Source organism: Castanea sativa, chromosome 8, assembly GCF_040712315.1.
Source record: "Castanea sativa cultivar Marrone di Chiusa Pesio chromosome 8, ASM4071231v1".
NCBI lineage: Eukaryota > Viridiplantae > Streptophyta > Magnoliopsida > Fagales > Fagaceae > Castanea > Castanea sativa.
This window is the reverse complement of record NC_134020.1, coordinates 37,026,973-37,044,663: the sequence shown is the minus strand read 5'-3', so window position 1 is coordinate 37,044,663 and position 17,691 is coordinate 37,026,973. Positions and strand designations below refer to the sequence as shown.

Genomic DNA, 17,691 nt, shown 5'->3' with positions numbered 1-17,691 from the left:
AAAAATTAAGTTTATTAATCAAATAATAATATCTTATTTGAATGAAATTTGACATGCATGTTAATGACATAAAGAACACAATCCAATAGTTAAATTTTCAAAATTTACATCCAATTAATATATATATATATATGAGGAGTTTGAAGGATTTCTAAAGAGAGACCTTGTCCTTGGAGAGAAACCTTATCGTTCAAAAAATATATCAAACATCTTTTTAACTCAAAGTTAGGTCAAACATTAATTTTGAATTCACTACCATTTCTTCAATAGTTTAGGAGGGATAGTTTCTTCAGGAGGCAGTATCGTTTGCTGAAACATCAAATGAGGTTGGTGTAGTTTGCCCTAGGATATATATCATGGTAATGGGCATTAAACTTAAAGTGTACTCTCTTGCCAAACACCAACAAGGCAGTATGCTGACAATACTAAGTAAAATGCATCTGCACCGAATTTCGGTTGATACATGAACTCGCGCATACAAACATTGTAGGCAAATTGACCTAACTGCAAGTGGCAGCTTTCCAAGGAAATAAATATTTATACTATTTTTCCCAAATATTGCCAACACTTGGTTGCAAGTGGCAAGTAACATTCGTATCACCACTGGTCCCAAGTTTCTTCTACATCAGCCACAAAAGATTTATTTTTCAGGAAATAAATCCTGGATATCAAGAATATCAGCAAGAACTCCAGCTGCTGTAGTATCATTACCAGCTCCAGCACCTTGAATAACCAGTGGCTGTTCAGAATAACATCTACTGTATATCTCCAACTGCATTTACATCAAATGAAAATTAGTCTTTACATATTATGACTCAACACAAGTAACCAGGGCCATATGTAGCTAAAAGAACTTCAGAATGTAGGCTAAGTAAGATGTGAAATGAGTGTCAAAGATTTGACTAGGTATGAGCTATTTCATAGAGACATCCTGGTTGTAGATGCAGTATCTTCTGATGTGCTAAAATGCGTTTTCAGAATTATACTTACCTTCATTAGCTAACCAGCAAAAAAATAAAACAGTGAGAAGAAAGAACACAGTACTTACCACATTGTCACTTCCTCTCAGTCTTCCCAATGGAGAATCCTTGGGAAGCTCTTGAATTCCAACTTCACATCTACGAATGAAAAAAAGTAAATATATAAGGGCAATGGCAAAGCCAAGACTTTGAGTGCGTAATCATTTTAACCACATCAATGTGTGAAAATTTAACAAGGTGAGAAGAGAAAAGAGATGGAAGGAAACAGACCCCATTATCCAAAATTGGATGCTTTTGGGGAGAAGTGGAAGGTTGTGGTTATGTACAACACTTAAAGCATATTGCACAAATTAACTATAACATATTAACACAACCTCAGTGAAACTACTTTCTTTTTTTTTTACTTCTTTTCCTTCCATATTACCAAACAAAAAAAGTGTTTGAAACTTCATTCCTCATCATTACTTCTTTTGTCTGTAACAAAATTTCCAATCACACTGTTAGGCACCAAAAAATTTTCCCCCATCATGACACTTTTCACCTTCACTCATAACACCTCCTTAGATCATTATCCTAGGAACTTTAACAAAAGTGACAAGGGTTTCTACAATGATTCCATTAAGATGCATATATTCTACTGCAATATCAAAACCACCTTTGCTTTGTTCCTTAATGAAAACTTTAACATTGTGTGACTTTATGCTTCTTATACAACACACCTTCAAACATTTAGTAAAAAGTAATTTAGATAAAATTGTCCATATCTTTCTTAGAGTGAATAGAAAAATTACCTTGATCCCTCGATCACACAGACGTAACGCAGCACATTCCCATTTAAAGAAGCCTTTTTAACCCTCTCTTGGATATCTTTGTCAAGCAATAACAACCCATTGTCCAGGAAGTCTTCAACAGACATTACATTTGATCCCATTACTTCAGGGTACAAGCTCTCAATCTGAAAACATATGTAACCAAATTTATAATTAAAAATAAATAAATTAAAAGACGGCACTAATATACATCAATTGAGCATCATCATAATTATAAAATAATGATATTTCAGTCTGAAAGATTGTGATAATACAAAATAGAGCATTAACCTTAATGCTATCCAAGTTAATGCGCCAACCAAGAAGCCGAGCAAGGATCAATCCCTGCATGTGAATATAAAAGAAATAATTAGAGCAAGGGGAATAAATCATGGTTCTGCATTTCAAAAACCACGACATCTATATTCTCATCACAGAGAGATCTGCTATGTAGATGATATCTACATGACTATTACAATCACTTTACAGTTTACATCAGGAATATGATGGGGGTTGTACATAAAAATACTAATTAAATATATGTACAAAATAATTTATAAATCAATGATAACATGTCAAACTAGAACAACCATATTGATTCACATATTACACAAAAGAAACAGGACAGCTTGGAAGGTTTCATATGCTAAAACACTAACAAAATGGATGATCATTACTTTTATTTATATATATATATATATACACACACACATACATATATATATATAAGTATAACTAAAGCTTTTTCATTGAAAAATGACTACTTTCATATTCATAATGAACACAAAGAAGCCTAAAGAATTACAAAGAATAAGAAATCATGTACAGAAGTAGGAACCTGTATTTTTAGTTCGAGGGGGCAAGTGGTGATGGTATTCATTTTTGGTATGATTGCTGGTGCAGGGACATGAGTCTTAAAGGATACTTTTCCTTTCATATTCCAATTTACCAGAGATTAAAAATTTAAAAAAAAAAAAACTACGATGGCAGATTTATTGCATGAACAGAATGGGACTGTTTTTTGGAATGTGGTATTTACAAGATCCTGTCAAGACTGGGAGTTGGAACTCCTGCATTCTTTCTTCACCCATTTATATTCTGCCAAGATTGAGGGGGCCAGAGAGGATCGCTTAACATGGCTCCCGACTACAAGCAGAATTTTTGAGGTAAAATCTTAGTATAGAGCTTTGACTCCTAGGGGACATCATTCTTTTCATTGGAAGCGTATATGGAAGGTAAAGGTCCCAAACAAAGGTGGTTCTTTGGTGTGGACAGCCACTAAGGGGGAATTCTAACCATAACCTCCGTAAGTGAGGATTGTGTGTGGTAGATTGGTGTTTCATGTGTAAGCAGAGTGGTGAGTCTGTTTATCACTTGTTATTCCATTGCCCTGTTTATCACTTGTTATTCCATTGCCCTTTGCGTATGAAATTTGGTCTATGGTGTTTGGCATGTTGGGGATAGTTTGGGTGATGCCCCAGAGCATTTTGGCCTTGGTGGAGTGGACAGGTTGGTTTGGTCGGCATCAAAAAGCAGAAATTTGGGGTGCTCTACCTTAATATTATGTGGCTTATCTGGAGAGAGCATAATAATCACACACTTGAAAGGCATCAAGTGTTTACCCTTGGATCTGAAATTGTTACTTCTTCGCACTCTTTTTGATTGGATGGCTGTTCTGAGTGGCCTGCTGATTTTCAAATTGGCTAGAATTTTTGGATCTATGAACTCCTAGCTGATTTCAATTCACAGCCTCTGTACACTTCCTTTGTATAGTGGATGCACTGTTTCTTTTTCTCTCTGTTCTTAATAAAGTTTCACATTTACTGATCCAAAAAAATAAATATATAACAAAGAAGTATAGCGACTCTTTACAATCAACAATGGAATTATTATTGGTAAAACCCCACACATGACACTAGTCAAATAAGCTCTAATAAACAATGATTGCAATGAAGTCACCGAACTTTCTGCATCTTTAAAAGTATGATGATTTTGTTCCCTCCACAAAGTCCGCATCAAGCTGCAAGGAACTAGATTCCAAATATCCAAAAAAAAATGTTTTCCAAACCAATTTCTCCAACCAAACAAGAGATCCATGACTTTTCAGTAACACAATAGAATCCCGCAAGAGATTCATGAATTTTTCTGGTAATATTGTGGACCTAGGGTAATGGAATGAAGGGTTGGGATAACAAAATTGCACTAAAGGGCATAGATGTGGGTACTGAAAGCTCGATTGATTTGGTGTAGGCCACCATAAATGGTTGGACAGCTGCAGAAAGCGGTAAATAGGATGGCCGTTTAGTGGTGGTGGTGGGGCACTATGCATGGTGAAGAGTTTTAAACGGTGTCAATAGAGTTTTTCTTTAAGCTATCTTATCAGAATTTTGTCTTGTTTGTTCTTCTTCAAAAACCATGATTGTCACAATTGAAAGATTATCTCAAAAGGTAAAAGTTTCAAATCAAAATGAATTTACCAAGTCAAAATTGAAACATGCATTATGCACTACCAGTCCAATTCAAGGTCTCTGTAATAGGAAGCATGTTTTTGATACTAATGATGTTGAGCTAGAAGCCTATATAAATAAATAGAAAAAACATAACAATAATATTGGACACAAATAAAATAGACCATGTCCAAACCTTTCTTGCAACATCCATTCCACTGAGGTCATCACGTGGATCTGCAAAGTGGATATCAGGTCAGTGATAATCATAGTGTCAGACACTTCACAATTAATTTCCAAGACCTGACTTCTCATTGCAAGTCAAGAGACAAAGAAGAACAGAAGTCACTTGAAATAACAAGAATCATATAATAATAAATAAATAAATAAAAGTGAATTTCACAGGGATACCAGCATCCCTGTTTTTCCTTATAATTTATTCAAGAATTACTACGAAAAAAAAACATTACGAGGAAGAAAGGCAAAGAACACTTAGAATAAAAAACAACCAATTAAGTAATTAAAACGACTGAAAGCAAAAGTCCTAAGTATAAATACAAAAAATAAAAAATAAAAACAGCATTGAGTATTTGTTAAAATTCAAATTATTCCAAATAAAAATGTAATACATAACACAATTGAAAGCCAAAAGTCATGCAGGTCCTCACTTCCTCTATCAGATAGCAAACACAAGTTTCATAGACTATGAGTGTTTGTTTATTTTTCTTTTTTTGATAAGTAAGTGTCATAGTTGCCAAATGCAGTTTATAGGAAAGCAGAAGAATTATATGAACCTGGTTCAGTGTACCCCAGGCTTTTAGCAGCTTTAACAACTTGGCTCAATGGCTTTCCATCTTCTACCTCACTCATAACATACCCCAATGTACCTACAACAAATACAAGAGATAAAAACCATCATTCACATACATGTGATCCCCCAGAATACAAATGCAAGCAATTCTCTATGAGACATTATGTACTGTAACCATAGAACAATGACTTAAGAAAATTTCGTACCACTTAAACTCCCAACAATACGATGGACAGAGTCTCCGGATGAAAGTATACGGTTTAAGGATGCTATGACTGGAAGACCAGCACCAACCTAGCAAGAAAACTAAAATCAATTCAGTGGAAATTGCTTAAGCAAATTTCAGGTATCTTTTTTTTTTTCATATAGGTAATAAGACTTTTATTGAATGAAATGAACATCATGTTCACGATGATGAACACTCTGAACATGAATTGCAGGTATCTATATAAGCCAAAAATAATAAATCAGAATCCAAGAATGCCAGTTGCTTAGCAGGACCAAAAAGGAGGCCATTAATAATAGATCAAACAGCTGATAGTACAATATTGATCATAAAAATTCCTACTTCACAGCTAGCATGGACATACTTTTCCCATTCATAACATATCTTTCATCTTTATACTTTAGTTTTTTTTTTTTTTTTTATTGGATTGAAAAAAGGCTCCTCGCTGCATCAAGAAAAAGTGACTTACAGTTGACTCATGTCGAATGCGACGTGGATGTGAGACCAGTTTGTCATAATCCTCCTGCAGGTCAGCAAATACAGAGTTCTTTTTAGATACCTCATTTTACTAATTGGTATTTCAAAGAAAAATTTGTCATGCAGGAATGGTGAACAAGGAATAAGATGAATCAAGGACACTTTCACTTTAAATATACATATTAATTAGAATGGACCTTATTGGCAGTTTCTCCCAGTAAATACGATGGCAATCACAAAAATGATAACATAACAACAAATCCATAATAATGTTCCTTGCATCACATTTAGAAAGATAATTACTTCAATCTACCAAACCTACTAGTCTAAGTTTATTACCATTGTAGAAGTAAGAGGCTTTTTATTAGCCATGACAATGCAACAGCCCAAATCAACCACTTGTTTCATTACTCCAATAGTCTCAGAACTAGCAGAGCAATCCACTAGGGCCAAACCTACAATAAATCAAAAATACCAAATTCGAAACCAAGAGCATGAAATCAGGCCCCCAAAAAAAAACCCAATTTCTAGAATTCAGTGAAACATAAAAGAACACACACGTGCATACCACATACCCATTGATTTACCCAGAAGAGCTGCAATGTCTATAAGTTTTGTTGCTGAATCTGAACTGGTTAGTACTTGATATTCAGCTCCTTCAAAGAAAAAAAAACATACAAATAAAATTGTAAATCCATTTTAATGAGTAAAAGCAAAGACATAGATATATATAGTAATGGAATTACCAGAAGTAGTAGAGAGTGTGAGGAGAGAAGAACCATTGGACTTGAGTTGACAAAGTTCCAAAAGAAACTTGTCATCAAATTCCATGGAGAGGACATCAGACACAAAAATGGATGACTTGCTATCACATACTCCCACAACTCTCAAGTGAACACCCTGCCAGTTCCAACCAAACATGTCAGCTCAGCCCAGCACATAAAAATTAAGAATTTTGACAGTGGAGAAGAAAAAAAAAACCCATTTTGAAAAATGGGGTGAAATTTGAGAATGGAGGATGGATGAAAGAGAATGACCAGTTGGGCATGAAGAGATCGGGAGGAGACAATGTGGTGGAGGAGTTGCCGCCCAACGCCGCCGCAACCCATCAGAACCACCGGAATTGTCTTCATTTTTTTTTTTTTTTTTTTTGGGTGTGTACAGCGTTTGTTGCTGGCTGTTTCGAGTTTCTAAAGCCAAACAAACGAAACAAGCGTGTCTCAATAGACAATGATAGTCTCGATTGATAGAATATTACGTGTATTAGTATATATTCAATGAATCGGGTAATATTACCGTACTATTGTCATTGGTCCCTACATAATCCGGGTTTTTTTTTTTTTGAGAATCAGGGTTGTTTTATAAAAATATTAAGAAATCAAAGGTTTTAATTTCACTGTATAAAAAAAAAATTGAATCTTTAGAGGGAATATTATAATGTAACGGTAGATACTATAAAGAAATTGATAGATTTAGCACCAAAAGAAAAAGAGAAATTGATAGAATTTATACTCAATTAAAAATATATTTGTTAAAATAATTTCATTTTTTTATATATTACACATTATAGAATCATATATATATATATATATATGCAATGACTATAAATGAATTTGTTAAGGACATATTTTATGTAATAAGCTAATCATATGACAAAATGCACTTTTTTGTAATTGAGTAGATCTCGGATAATTTTAGTACTTCAATAAATATGTTATTCAAGCCAAATATTAAAACCATGAAGATAGGACCAAGAAACAAGTGAAGAAAAACTGTTCACTAAAGCTCGACAAATACCTCGATAGAAACAGCATTTATCGAGACTTAAGAACGAAACTCGACAGAAACTGAATCTATCGAGATCTACAAAATCAAAATTTCCAGATCTGATTTTCGGCTCATGTTAACATGTATATGTAGGATTTCTTTTCTCACAATCCTAGACATATATAAGGCTTATTTTAAAGGTCGTTATATATAGAGAACACATGCAGAAAGTGACCTAGTGCCTTATTCTCTCTGCAAAAATTACTGCATCTTTTACGCCCTTGGGTTTTGTAACCAAGTACTTCTTAATCTTCATTGTTGATGAAGTGAAGAATTTTGCAGCCAACAACATCTTCAAGTTGCTGGAGTTAGTCACGTACTGGGATCAGTGCAAAATTGTAGCGTTCATATATTGAAGAGTTTAGAGATTCTAAAACAGTAGAAGGTTTTTGTTGCAAGTTCATCTACAGGGATTGTAGAGTCTAGGGACAAAGGTTTTGTACTAGATCTGAAACTTCTCTTTACTATAGTGAATTGTTTTTCGGGAAGGTTTTCCTGCAAGTTTTTTACTGTGAAACTAGTTTATTTCATTGATTTTCTTGGGTCATCATATCTTATCTTATTTACTATTCCAATGTGCATAATATTGATGTTTATTTGTTTTAACAAGATTTATTCATAATAAATCTAATTAACAATTTGGGTTTAAAACTTGTTGATTCTATCAATCGATGTCTAAATTTCTCAACATGTGGTATCAAAGTAGGTTCACTCTGATTGGATTAATTTCCTAAGTATGATCCTTGACTCATGTTGTCATGAATCATGGACAATCTCTTTTAATTCCTCCTTTATTTGATGGCACTAATTATGAGTACTGTCAAAGTTGGTTGGATTAAGCCAAAGGAAGCACCGGTGGTTTGGGATGAAGCAACAATCAAAGCGGTAAATTTCAACAGTAGGGCCTTAAATGCTTTGTTTAGTGGAGTGACCAATGAGAAATTCAAAAAAATATCATTCACAGAAGTTGCCAATAAAGTTTGGACCATTCTTGAGACCACCTATGAAGGTACCAAGGCAGTAAAGACTGTGAAGTTTTAAAAACTCACTAGTAGTTTTGAAAAAATAAGGATGGAGGAGGATGAGACCTTTGATGAGTTTTATGCTAAACTCAAGGATATTGTGAATTCTGCCTTCAACCTTAGAGAATCTATACCAGAATCCAAAATTGTTAGGAAAATCCTTAGGTCATTACCAGAAAAATTCTATGCTAAGATCACTACCATTGAAAAAGTGAAGGATATTGATCAAATTCCTTCGACTGAGCTTGTAGGGAACCTTCAAACCTATGAGATGGGATTAGGTTTAATGGGAAAATGTGGAAAGAGTAGAAACTTTGCTCTTAAAGGTATAGATGAAGAGATTGATGACTCTGAAGATGAAGATGAAAGCGAAGATGAAAATGAAAGCAAAAATGAAGATGAAGATGATGATGAAGTTGAGGATCTAACATTCATAGCTAATGAGATTATAAAGCTTCTTCAATATAGGAAAAAGGATAAGGACAAACCTACTAGGAAATCTAAATCCTCTAAGAATGGTAAGAGTGAGAAACTTCTTATTCAGTGCCATGAGTGTAAAGGTTTTAGTCATATGAGGTTAGAGTACCTAAACTACCTTATGAAGGAAAAGACCAGGAAGTCAAAAGATAAAGGGTTGGTTGCTACCTTGAGTGCTACTAAGAATGACTCTTCTGATGAGTATGTGGATGAATGTGGTCACTTTATGGCTTTTGCTACCACAATCGATAAGGTAATTGTAGAGAGTGTTAGTGACAGTAAGGATTCTTCTGATGATGAAGTACTCAAGAAGTTGAATCTTCAAGAAGCCTATAATAAGCTATGCACTAAGTTTATAAAATCTGAAAATGAATTACATCTTTGTAGAAAAGAGTTTAATGAGTTAAAAACTGAAAAAACTGATATATTAGTCAAATTAGATGAAACTACAAGGTTGGTTGAGACTCTTGTTGTGGAGAACACCTCATTAGATGAAAAGGTCAAGAATCTTGAGGTAGAGCTCAGTCAAGCTAGAACTCAAATAAAGAGGATGCCTAGTGCAAAGCTTGATGAGGTCTTGAGTGCTCAAAAGTCTAGTTCTGATAAGGCTGGCTTAGGATATGTTGACTCTTTCGGTCCCTCATCCTCCATGGTTTCTAAATCAAAGACTGTCTTTATGCCCTAATCTGAGAAATGTGATAAAGGTATGAAATCCAAAACTAATGTTGAGGACAAATTTTTCACGCCACATGGCTTTATTTCATTGGCAATCCACACCACGTCAACATTATCATGAATTTTGGAAAAATTTCTTTTAAAACCCAAAAGAACCTATATTTACATAAAAAGGTGTCAAAGCCCATGGTTCAAGCTCATAGCACATCATCTCATTTTCAACTCATGAGTCTCATCGAAGGAATTTTAGGAGTCGTGGTTTGAAAGGCCAAGAAGTATGTTCAGTAAAGCTCCAATGGTTCAAAGTTGATAAAGGAAAACATGTTGCTTGGCATGTTTTTCACAATTTCCTGAACTCTTACGAGTCAGTGTGCAATAGGTAGTATCTGGTAAGTCTCTCATATCACATAACACTTAAAATGATAAAACTCATCATGCTCTTTATATAAAAAATTAATGTTCATCATATAATAGAAATGCAATCATATTATTTCATATAAATTATATTTTTATTTTTATTTAAATCAATCCCAAACACACGACTAAATCTATATTAATATCTCATATCTAGCATTAAATGCTCTCTTTGCTGTCCAAGATTTGGTCAAAACACAAAGAGACCATAATTACATCTCTAAAACTTCATCAAATATCAACCAACTAGTCTACTACTTAACAAAATTATATATGGACTAAACATATAATTTTTCAAAAAATGAAACTTAGCCAAAAATACCAACAATAGTTCTAGCAGAAACTGTCTTAACTTCAGTAGAAGCTGCAGCAGCTCCAGTAAAAACAGCAACAGCTCCAACAGAAGCTACAGTAGCTCCAGCAGCGGCTTAGGCAGCTACATGTCCAAAAGTAACATCATCAACCCATTAATGACCAATTTCAGCAACTTGCTACCATACCCAAAGAAGCAGGGGTTTTATAAAAGAAATTATATCATTTTAAGCTAAGATCCTTAGCCTCCAACTGCAGTACTAGAAATAGGAAGATCCCATAAAGGTTATCTTATCATTTTTAGCCAAACCCATGAATTTAATACAAAATATTTCTCTCCAGCAGAAGACCTTACACAGCTGACATCCTCCAGTTGTGTTAGGACAGCTACTGTTGTAGACCTGACAGCGGCAGTAGCAGCCACTGTTGTACTACTGCAGCAGCAGTCTTAAAGTCTCAAACTTTATTCTTTTGGCTAAAAAACAAAAACCTACTAATGAAACTACTTACTTTGTCAAAAACTTTTTCTTATTTGCTAAATTTCCCTTCAACTAATTCTAATCTAGTTACATACTTGGCTCTATATAAAGAGGACCAAGCCACACACTAAGACAAACATTCATCCCTTTCTCACCTCCTTATTCTGAAACTTCATTCATTTTGCTACCCATATCTCTAAACACTTCCATACTTCTCCATCTCTCTTACAAAAATATATTTTCTTAGATAACACCATTACAACACACCTATTACACCACACAATTATCCATTACCCATCTTTCTCACACTCTATTATTCTGAAATGTCATCATTTTGCTGCCTATAAACACATCTCCATCTCTTTTTCTATTTCTCTTACAATACCTCTCTTCTTAGAAAGCAACATAACCAATGTCATAATACAAAAAAAAAAAAAAAAAAAAACAACTCCAGTAGCAACTATAAGCTTATGTATTTACTATATTTAACATTCATATTATCTATCTTATACTCCCATATATTTTACAAATACATTCCTCACAAACTATCCATACATACTTCTCACATATATTTTTAATCTATCTTACAAACATCATATCTCACAAAACAAATATATTTCTTAGACGTAAATGCACTTTTAGTCCCTACATTTTGGCCATATTTCTATTTTGGTCCCTACATTTTCATTTTACCACTTTTAGTCTCTAATCCAATTAACGCGTGTTATCTTAGTCCCTACCGTCACCCAACTAACAGAAATTGCTGACGTGGCTAACGGAGGGATTAAAATATTAATTAAAATCCACCGTGGCTCCTGTCACCCATGCCACATGGGTTTCCCGCCCCATTTATGTCACACGTGACCCCCACGTGACCCTCACTACAACAACATCAGTACCAAAAACCCAAAATTCCCCAAATCAGTACCAGAAACCCTAAACCACCATAGCAGACCAACAAACCACCATCGCAGAGGTACAAACCATCATCCATCATCGCAGACAAACCAACCCAGAAATATATATACCTAAACCCATTTTTCTTGGAATGGCAGAGAAGAGAAAAGTAGTGAGATCTCTATCTCTGTGAAACCAAACACACATGTATTAGCTTTCTCTGTGTGTATGTCTTTATATATAGCTAGCTTTATATTATGCGTAGGGGCCACAATGTCCAATTTGTATATTCGTTGTTGGGTTTTGACTTTATTATGTTTGTTTAGTGACTTTTGACTGTTTGTTGGTCCTTGTCTGAGCATGTGTTTCTTTGTGGCTTCCAATGTGGTCCCTGTTTTCCTCTGTTGAAGATAATGGCTGATTGTATGTGTGATGTATACTGAATTAGTGGGCCAAAATGCTGAGTCATTATTAAAGTGATTTTATGATATATAATGTTAACATGTGTTTGTTTGTGGATTACTATGCATGTGTCTATATTTTATGACATTGTTGTTTACTATGTTTCAGTTTGTGCTTTCCAAACAATGTTGGAGATAATGTGCATTACCATATTATATAATTCGAAACAGCTGAGGTGGATTGTGGAATGATGAGTGCTGATTTGGCAAATAATTAATGTGTGATATTTTGTTAACGAATGAGTGCTCTTTTGGAATGTAATCAATAGTATTTAAATGGTTTATATGTGTTTTGCATGCAGCATGAGTGAGCTATTTAGCTTGTCTGTGCATCATGGTGGGTATTTCACTGATAACCCTAGAAAATATGTGGGAGTTGTAGTGGATGTAGTGGATAATTGTGACCCTGATAGGTGGTCGAAGACAGAGATTGAAGGTATATGCAGGGAATTTGGATACACCTCTGTGAGTAGGCTTTGGTATAAAATGCCTGGTAATGATCTAGAGAAAGCTAATTTCCATTTGATAGTTGATGATGATGATGCCATGTTTATGACAGATTTAGTGATAGGTCATGAAGAAATTCATGTGTTTGTAGAGCACCCTGTGGATAATCCTATACTAGTAGATGAAGGTGAGCATATTGGGGGCCGATGTGCGGCCATTGGCAGTGGAGCAAAACCTTTTACCTTATGGCGGTAATGATGATGCTGGCCATGATGAAGGTAGTGAAGATGCCGACAATAGTAATTCCGCGTTGAAGATGATGATGATATTGTTGAGGTTGATGCCGCAGGTGTATTCTAGGAGAAAGAGGTAAGGAACCCGTGACTCGTGGCCAAAATGAGAACAAGGATGTAGCTGATAGCAGTGACAGTGGAGGAGGTGATGATGAAGGAAGTGGCCTAGAGGATGAAGATGTAGTGAATCCTGATGAGAGGGAGTTTGTGGAGGATAGTAGTGATAGTTGGGATGGTTCTGATGAGGATATTACTGAACCAGTACAAATGGGGCTGGTGTAATGAACTCTGATTATGAGAGTGAGGAGTTGCACAGTCTTGAGGAATCATCATCTGATGATGATATTGGGGATGATAGTGGTGATGGCTCTGAGAATGAACTGAAAACACCTATGGAAAAGGGAAGGGGACAAAAGAGGACCTTCCCAGTGTTTAAGCCAGTTGCTAAGGCTGAACATATCAAATTTGAGAAAGATATGTTGTTCATAACAGCTAAGCAATTCAAAGAAGCTATAACTGATTATGCAGTTCATGGTGGCTGGGGGATCAAATTTGCAAAAAATGATTTGCAGAGGGTAAGAGCAATTTGCCAAGAAAGCTGCAAGTTTGTGGCATATCTAACAAAGGTGCCAAGAGAGAAAAGCTACCAACTAAGAACATTGAATCTGGAACACACATGCACTAGGAGTTATAAGAATCCAAGGTGCACTTCTTCATACATTGGGAAGAAGTTGATGAAGAAGGTGAGAAGACAACCTAACATGAAACTAAAAGACATCCAAGATGTCAGTATACATGAGAAGTTCACACTAAACATAACCGCAGGAAAAGCCAGGGGCTAGGGAGAAGGCAAGAGAGTATGTTGATGGGCTCACACACAAGAAAGATAACCGCCTTTGGGAGTATTGTGAGGAGTTGAGGAGGGCTAGCCTTGCGTACCATACCATGAAGGTACATACCTTCAATGAAGGTGATTTGGCTGCCGAAATGGACTTGGTCTGTGGGTTCCTTATTTTGAGAGCCGTACATATGCCTAGAAGGTTGCAAGAGAGGTTTATGGCGGATGCAGCCAATAATTGGTTTGGATGTCCGCCACTTGAAGACTAAGTCGGTGGGCAATTAATCACGATTGCAAGAGACCCTAATGAAGAGTACTTCCCACTTGCATATGCTGTAGTGGAGGCTGAAACTAAAGACTCCTAGACTTGGTTCATAAATTTGCTACTTGCAGACATTGGTCAGAACAGAAGGTGGACATTTATATTAGACCAGCAGAAGGTATGTATCTTTATTACCATATCTATATGCATTACCATATTGGATGTATAGAGTTACTAACACCATAATTGTTGTTGTTGTACGGAGGGGTTGGTGTGCGGACCTTCATTGATAATTGGCCACAATATGAGCATAGAATCTGCAGACACCTCTACAATAATCTCGGAAGAACCATCCCGGTATTCTCATCGAGACTTCTTTTGGAAAGCTAAAGCTACTTATAAAGCTGAGTTTGATAGGCTGATGGATGAACTGAAGGGAATTGGTGAGGATGCACACAATTGGTTGCTAGATCATTCAACCACCATATGGGCCAAACACATGTTCAGTGAGGATAGGTTGAGTGATACAGTACTGAACAACATGTGTGAGAGTTTTAACAGTAGGATTTTGAAGTTTAGATCCAAGCCTATAATTACTATGGTATGAATCTAAGCCTTTGAGTAACAGTTAGTCAGATACATTGTTTGATACATTGTTTAATTAATGTTTGTGTGTGCTTGAGTCTATCGGGTTATATCTTATGACCGGATTTCAAGAGAATAGACAAAAAAAATCAGCGAGAGTGGAATCGAGATATGCCCTAAAGTGCTTAAGAGGTTGCATAGAGAAAAGATCGCAAGCAGCAAGTGGCTTGCTTGTTGGGCATGTGTGATACACGGTTGAGGTTAAAAATGGACCGCAAAGCTTCACCGTGGACTTGGCCAAAAGACATTGTAGTTGCAGGAAATGGGATACAACATTGTGCATACCATGTGCCCATGCAGCTTTCTAGCATATTCTTCAACGGCAAGATCTTGCCGAGTATGTGCACGTTGTTTTCATGTCTCCACATATAAGGCCCGTTATGAGCCGAATTGCACCTATCAATGGGCGTAATATGGAGGCCCAAGGTGTTCAACCTCGTTGACCTCCTATCAAAAGAAGGCCACACAGCGAGCCCAAGAATAAGAGAGCAAGGAGCCTGGTGAACCAATAGGTAGGAGAGCCGGTATCTCCAAACGGTTGTAGGGCATGTGGTAAAATAGGACACAATAAAAGAAGTTGCAAGGGTGAGATTGGAGGAAACTCTTCCCTACTGTGCACCACAAACGTAACCAAAGGTACCAATAAGGTAACATTCTACCATATCCGTCAAGTAAATGTGTGAGAGTTTTTACATATTTAATGTGGATTTCTTGTTTGCAACTCAAACAGAACGAAACTCTTCCAACATCAATCAATAACAAAGGACAAGCTCAAGCTCAACCAAGCTCGGCCACCCCATTTACACCACCTCGGCCATTTGTATCATCCCAATCCAAAGGCATGCACAACTTCACTCCCGGTGCGGTGACTCAGCCATGGACAAGCTCTCCCTCCATTTCCATCATTCTAGTCCAAGATGCACAACTTCACTCCTTGTGCATTTCCTCACCTGTGCCAAGTGCACCATACTAAACCAAAGATGCACTTCTCATCCGGCCCCGAGTGCGGCATACCAAGGTACACCATGCACAAGATGCCACACCTTTTCCACCACCCCAATCCAATCCAAGTGCACACCAAACCAGCATGCACTTCTCATCCACCCCAAGTGCACCATTCCAGACCAGTATGCACTTCTCATCCACCCCAAGTGCAGCATACCAGTACACCATGCACAACTCTGCCACACCTTTTCCACCACCCCAGTCTAGTCCAAGTGCACACCAGACCCCCACAGGATCATCCAATCCAGTTTAGGCCAACTCCAATCCAATTGCACCACCCAACTTAGGCAGCAGACCAACTCCAAGACTGAGGAGGAAAAGGATGGTCACATCAGAGACCCTAAATGCTTCCAAGAATGCATCTAGATACATGGGGGCTATCAAGAATGCTGGGAGTCAGTCATCAAGGCATGCTCCAAAGAAAAAATGAATAGGATGTTGTGTTTTATATCTTTTGATGAATGGCTTGTGTTTAGGTTAAGTTTGGCAGTATGTTGGAATATGTTATCTGTTCATACCAGTTTTATTTGTTGCATGCACTTGGCAGTATATTAAGTAGTGCTTTATTGGAATATGTTATCTGTCAACAGACTATGTTACACACCAATACCAATTATGCTATTTCCAATCCACACATCCACACATTGAATGAGAAAGGTATTCATTTATTTCTCAACAGAAAGAGTACAAAATAAGTAGCAGGTGTGTCATTGCTAATAACTAATCCTACCAAAACAGAACACACTGCCAACCCTCTACACATAAACACTGCAGCCCTACATGCACTACCAACCACAGCAACCCTACCTAAGCAAACATAGAACTACAAATATCACCATTAATAATGCCACAACTACAACTAAAAACTTCTCTCTCTTCTTGCAGTGTGCAAGCTTAGCCTCAAGTTGGATGATCCTTTGCCTTTGTTGTGGGATAAGCACCTTACCACGTTCACATATCTCATCATCACGCCATTGGAAGAACCTACACTTTCGCCCTACCTGAAACACAGATAATGCTCAGAAAAATGAAAATCCATAAAACCATTGTAGTAACAAATTGAAACAACATACTGAAATTAACTAAAACCCACTCAAACAATTTACTGAAATTGACATACCCAGTAGTTTGGACAACCATAGAACCTTCTGCCAGGGTTCTCTACTGTCCACGCCACAACTAGGACAGGTTTTTTATTACAGTAGCACATCATTTGTGCTCTCCTCCTCACGCTGGAACTTGTCGAAGAGCATGCTTCCATTGGGCTTTGAAGATTGTTTGTTTTGATCGTGGTTTGGGGAGATGAGGCTTACCTGTGTGGGTGGAGGTCCAAGCTCGATTTTTGATTTGGGAGTTTAGGGTTTTCGGTACTGATTTGGGGAATTTTGGGTTTTTGGTACTGATGTTGTTGTAGTGAGGGTCACGTGGGGGTCACGTGTGACATAAATGGGGCGGGAAACCCATGTGGCATGGGTGACAGGAGCCACGGTGGATTTTAATTAATATTTTAATCCCTTCGTTAGCCACGTCAGCAATTTCTGTTAGTTGGGTGACGGTAGGGACTAAAATAACACTCGTTAATTGGATTAGGAACTAAAAGTGGTAAAATGAAAATGTATGGACCAAAATAGAATAGGGCCAAAATGTAGGGACTAAAAGTGCACTTACGCCTATTTCTTACCATCTCCACACATCTTAAAAGATATTAAACATTCTTTCAAAAACATAGTACGAAAACCCTTTCGCATGGAAGGCATATGAACATTAAAGACTAAAAATCTTTCTCTTAGAAGGCACAATGATTTCGTATTAAAGTTATTCTCAGGAAAGATATAAATTTTTAGTACTAAAAGTCCTTTTGATAGAAGGCAATAACATTTATATTTG

The 17,691-nt window shown here is 36.5% G+C and overlaps 2 protein-coding genes across 2 annotated transcripts; one reads left to right on the top strand and one right to left on the bottom strand.

Annotated features, from left to right (window-relative positions):
* Positions 1-352: 352 nt before the first annotated feature.
* On the bottom strand, positions 353-6,991 carry LOC142608383 (uncharacterized). Its single transcript, XM_075780159.1, has 12 exons — positions 6,788-6,991; positions 6,497-6,650; positions 6,326-6,406; positions 6,090-6,205; positions 5,743-5,796; positions 5,254-5,341; positions 5,031-5,123; positions 4,433-4,473; positions 2,081-2,134; positions 1,772-1,935; positions 1,049-1,118; positions 353-772 (listed from the first exon to the last, which is right to left on the bottom strand). Exons 1-12 carry the CDS (start codon positions 6,881-6,883, stop codon positions 641-643), a joined length of 1,143 nt encoding a protein of 380 aa, XP_075636274.1. The 5' UTR covers positions 6,884-6,991; the 3' UTR covers positions 353-640.
* Positions 6,992-13,335: 6,344 nt separating this feature from the next.
* LOC142606269 (uncharacterized) lies at positions 13,336-14,761 on the top strand. The gene is made up of 4 exons (XM_075777651.1): positions 13,336-13,797; positions 13,880-14,141; positions 14,286-14,332; positions 14,420-14,761. Exons 1-4 carry the CDS (start codon positions 13,336-13,338, stop codon positions 14,759-14,761), a joined length of 1,113 nt encoding a protein of 370 aa, XP_075633766.1.
* The last annotated feature ends 2,930 nt before the right edge of the window (positions 14,762-17,691 follow it).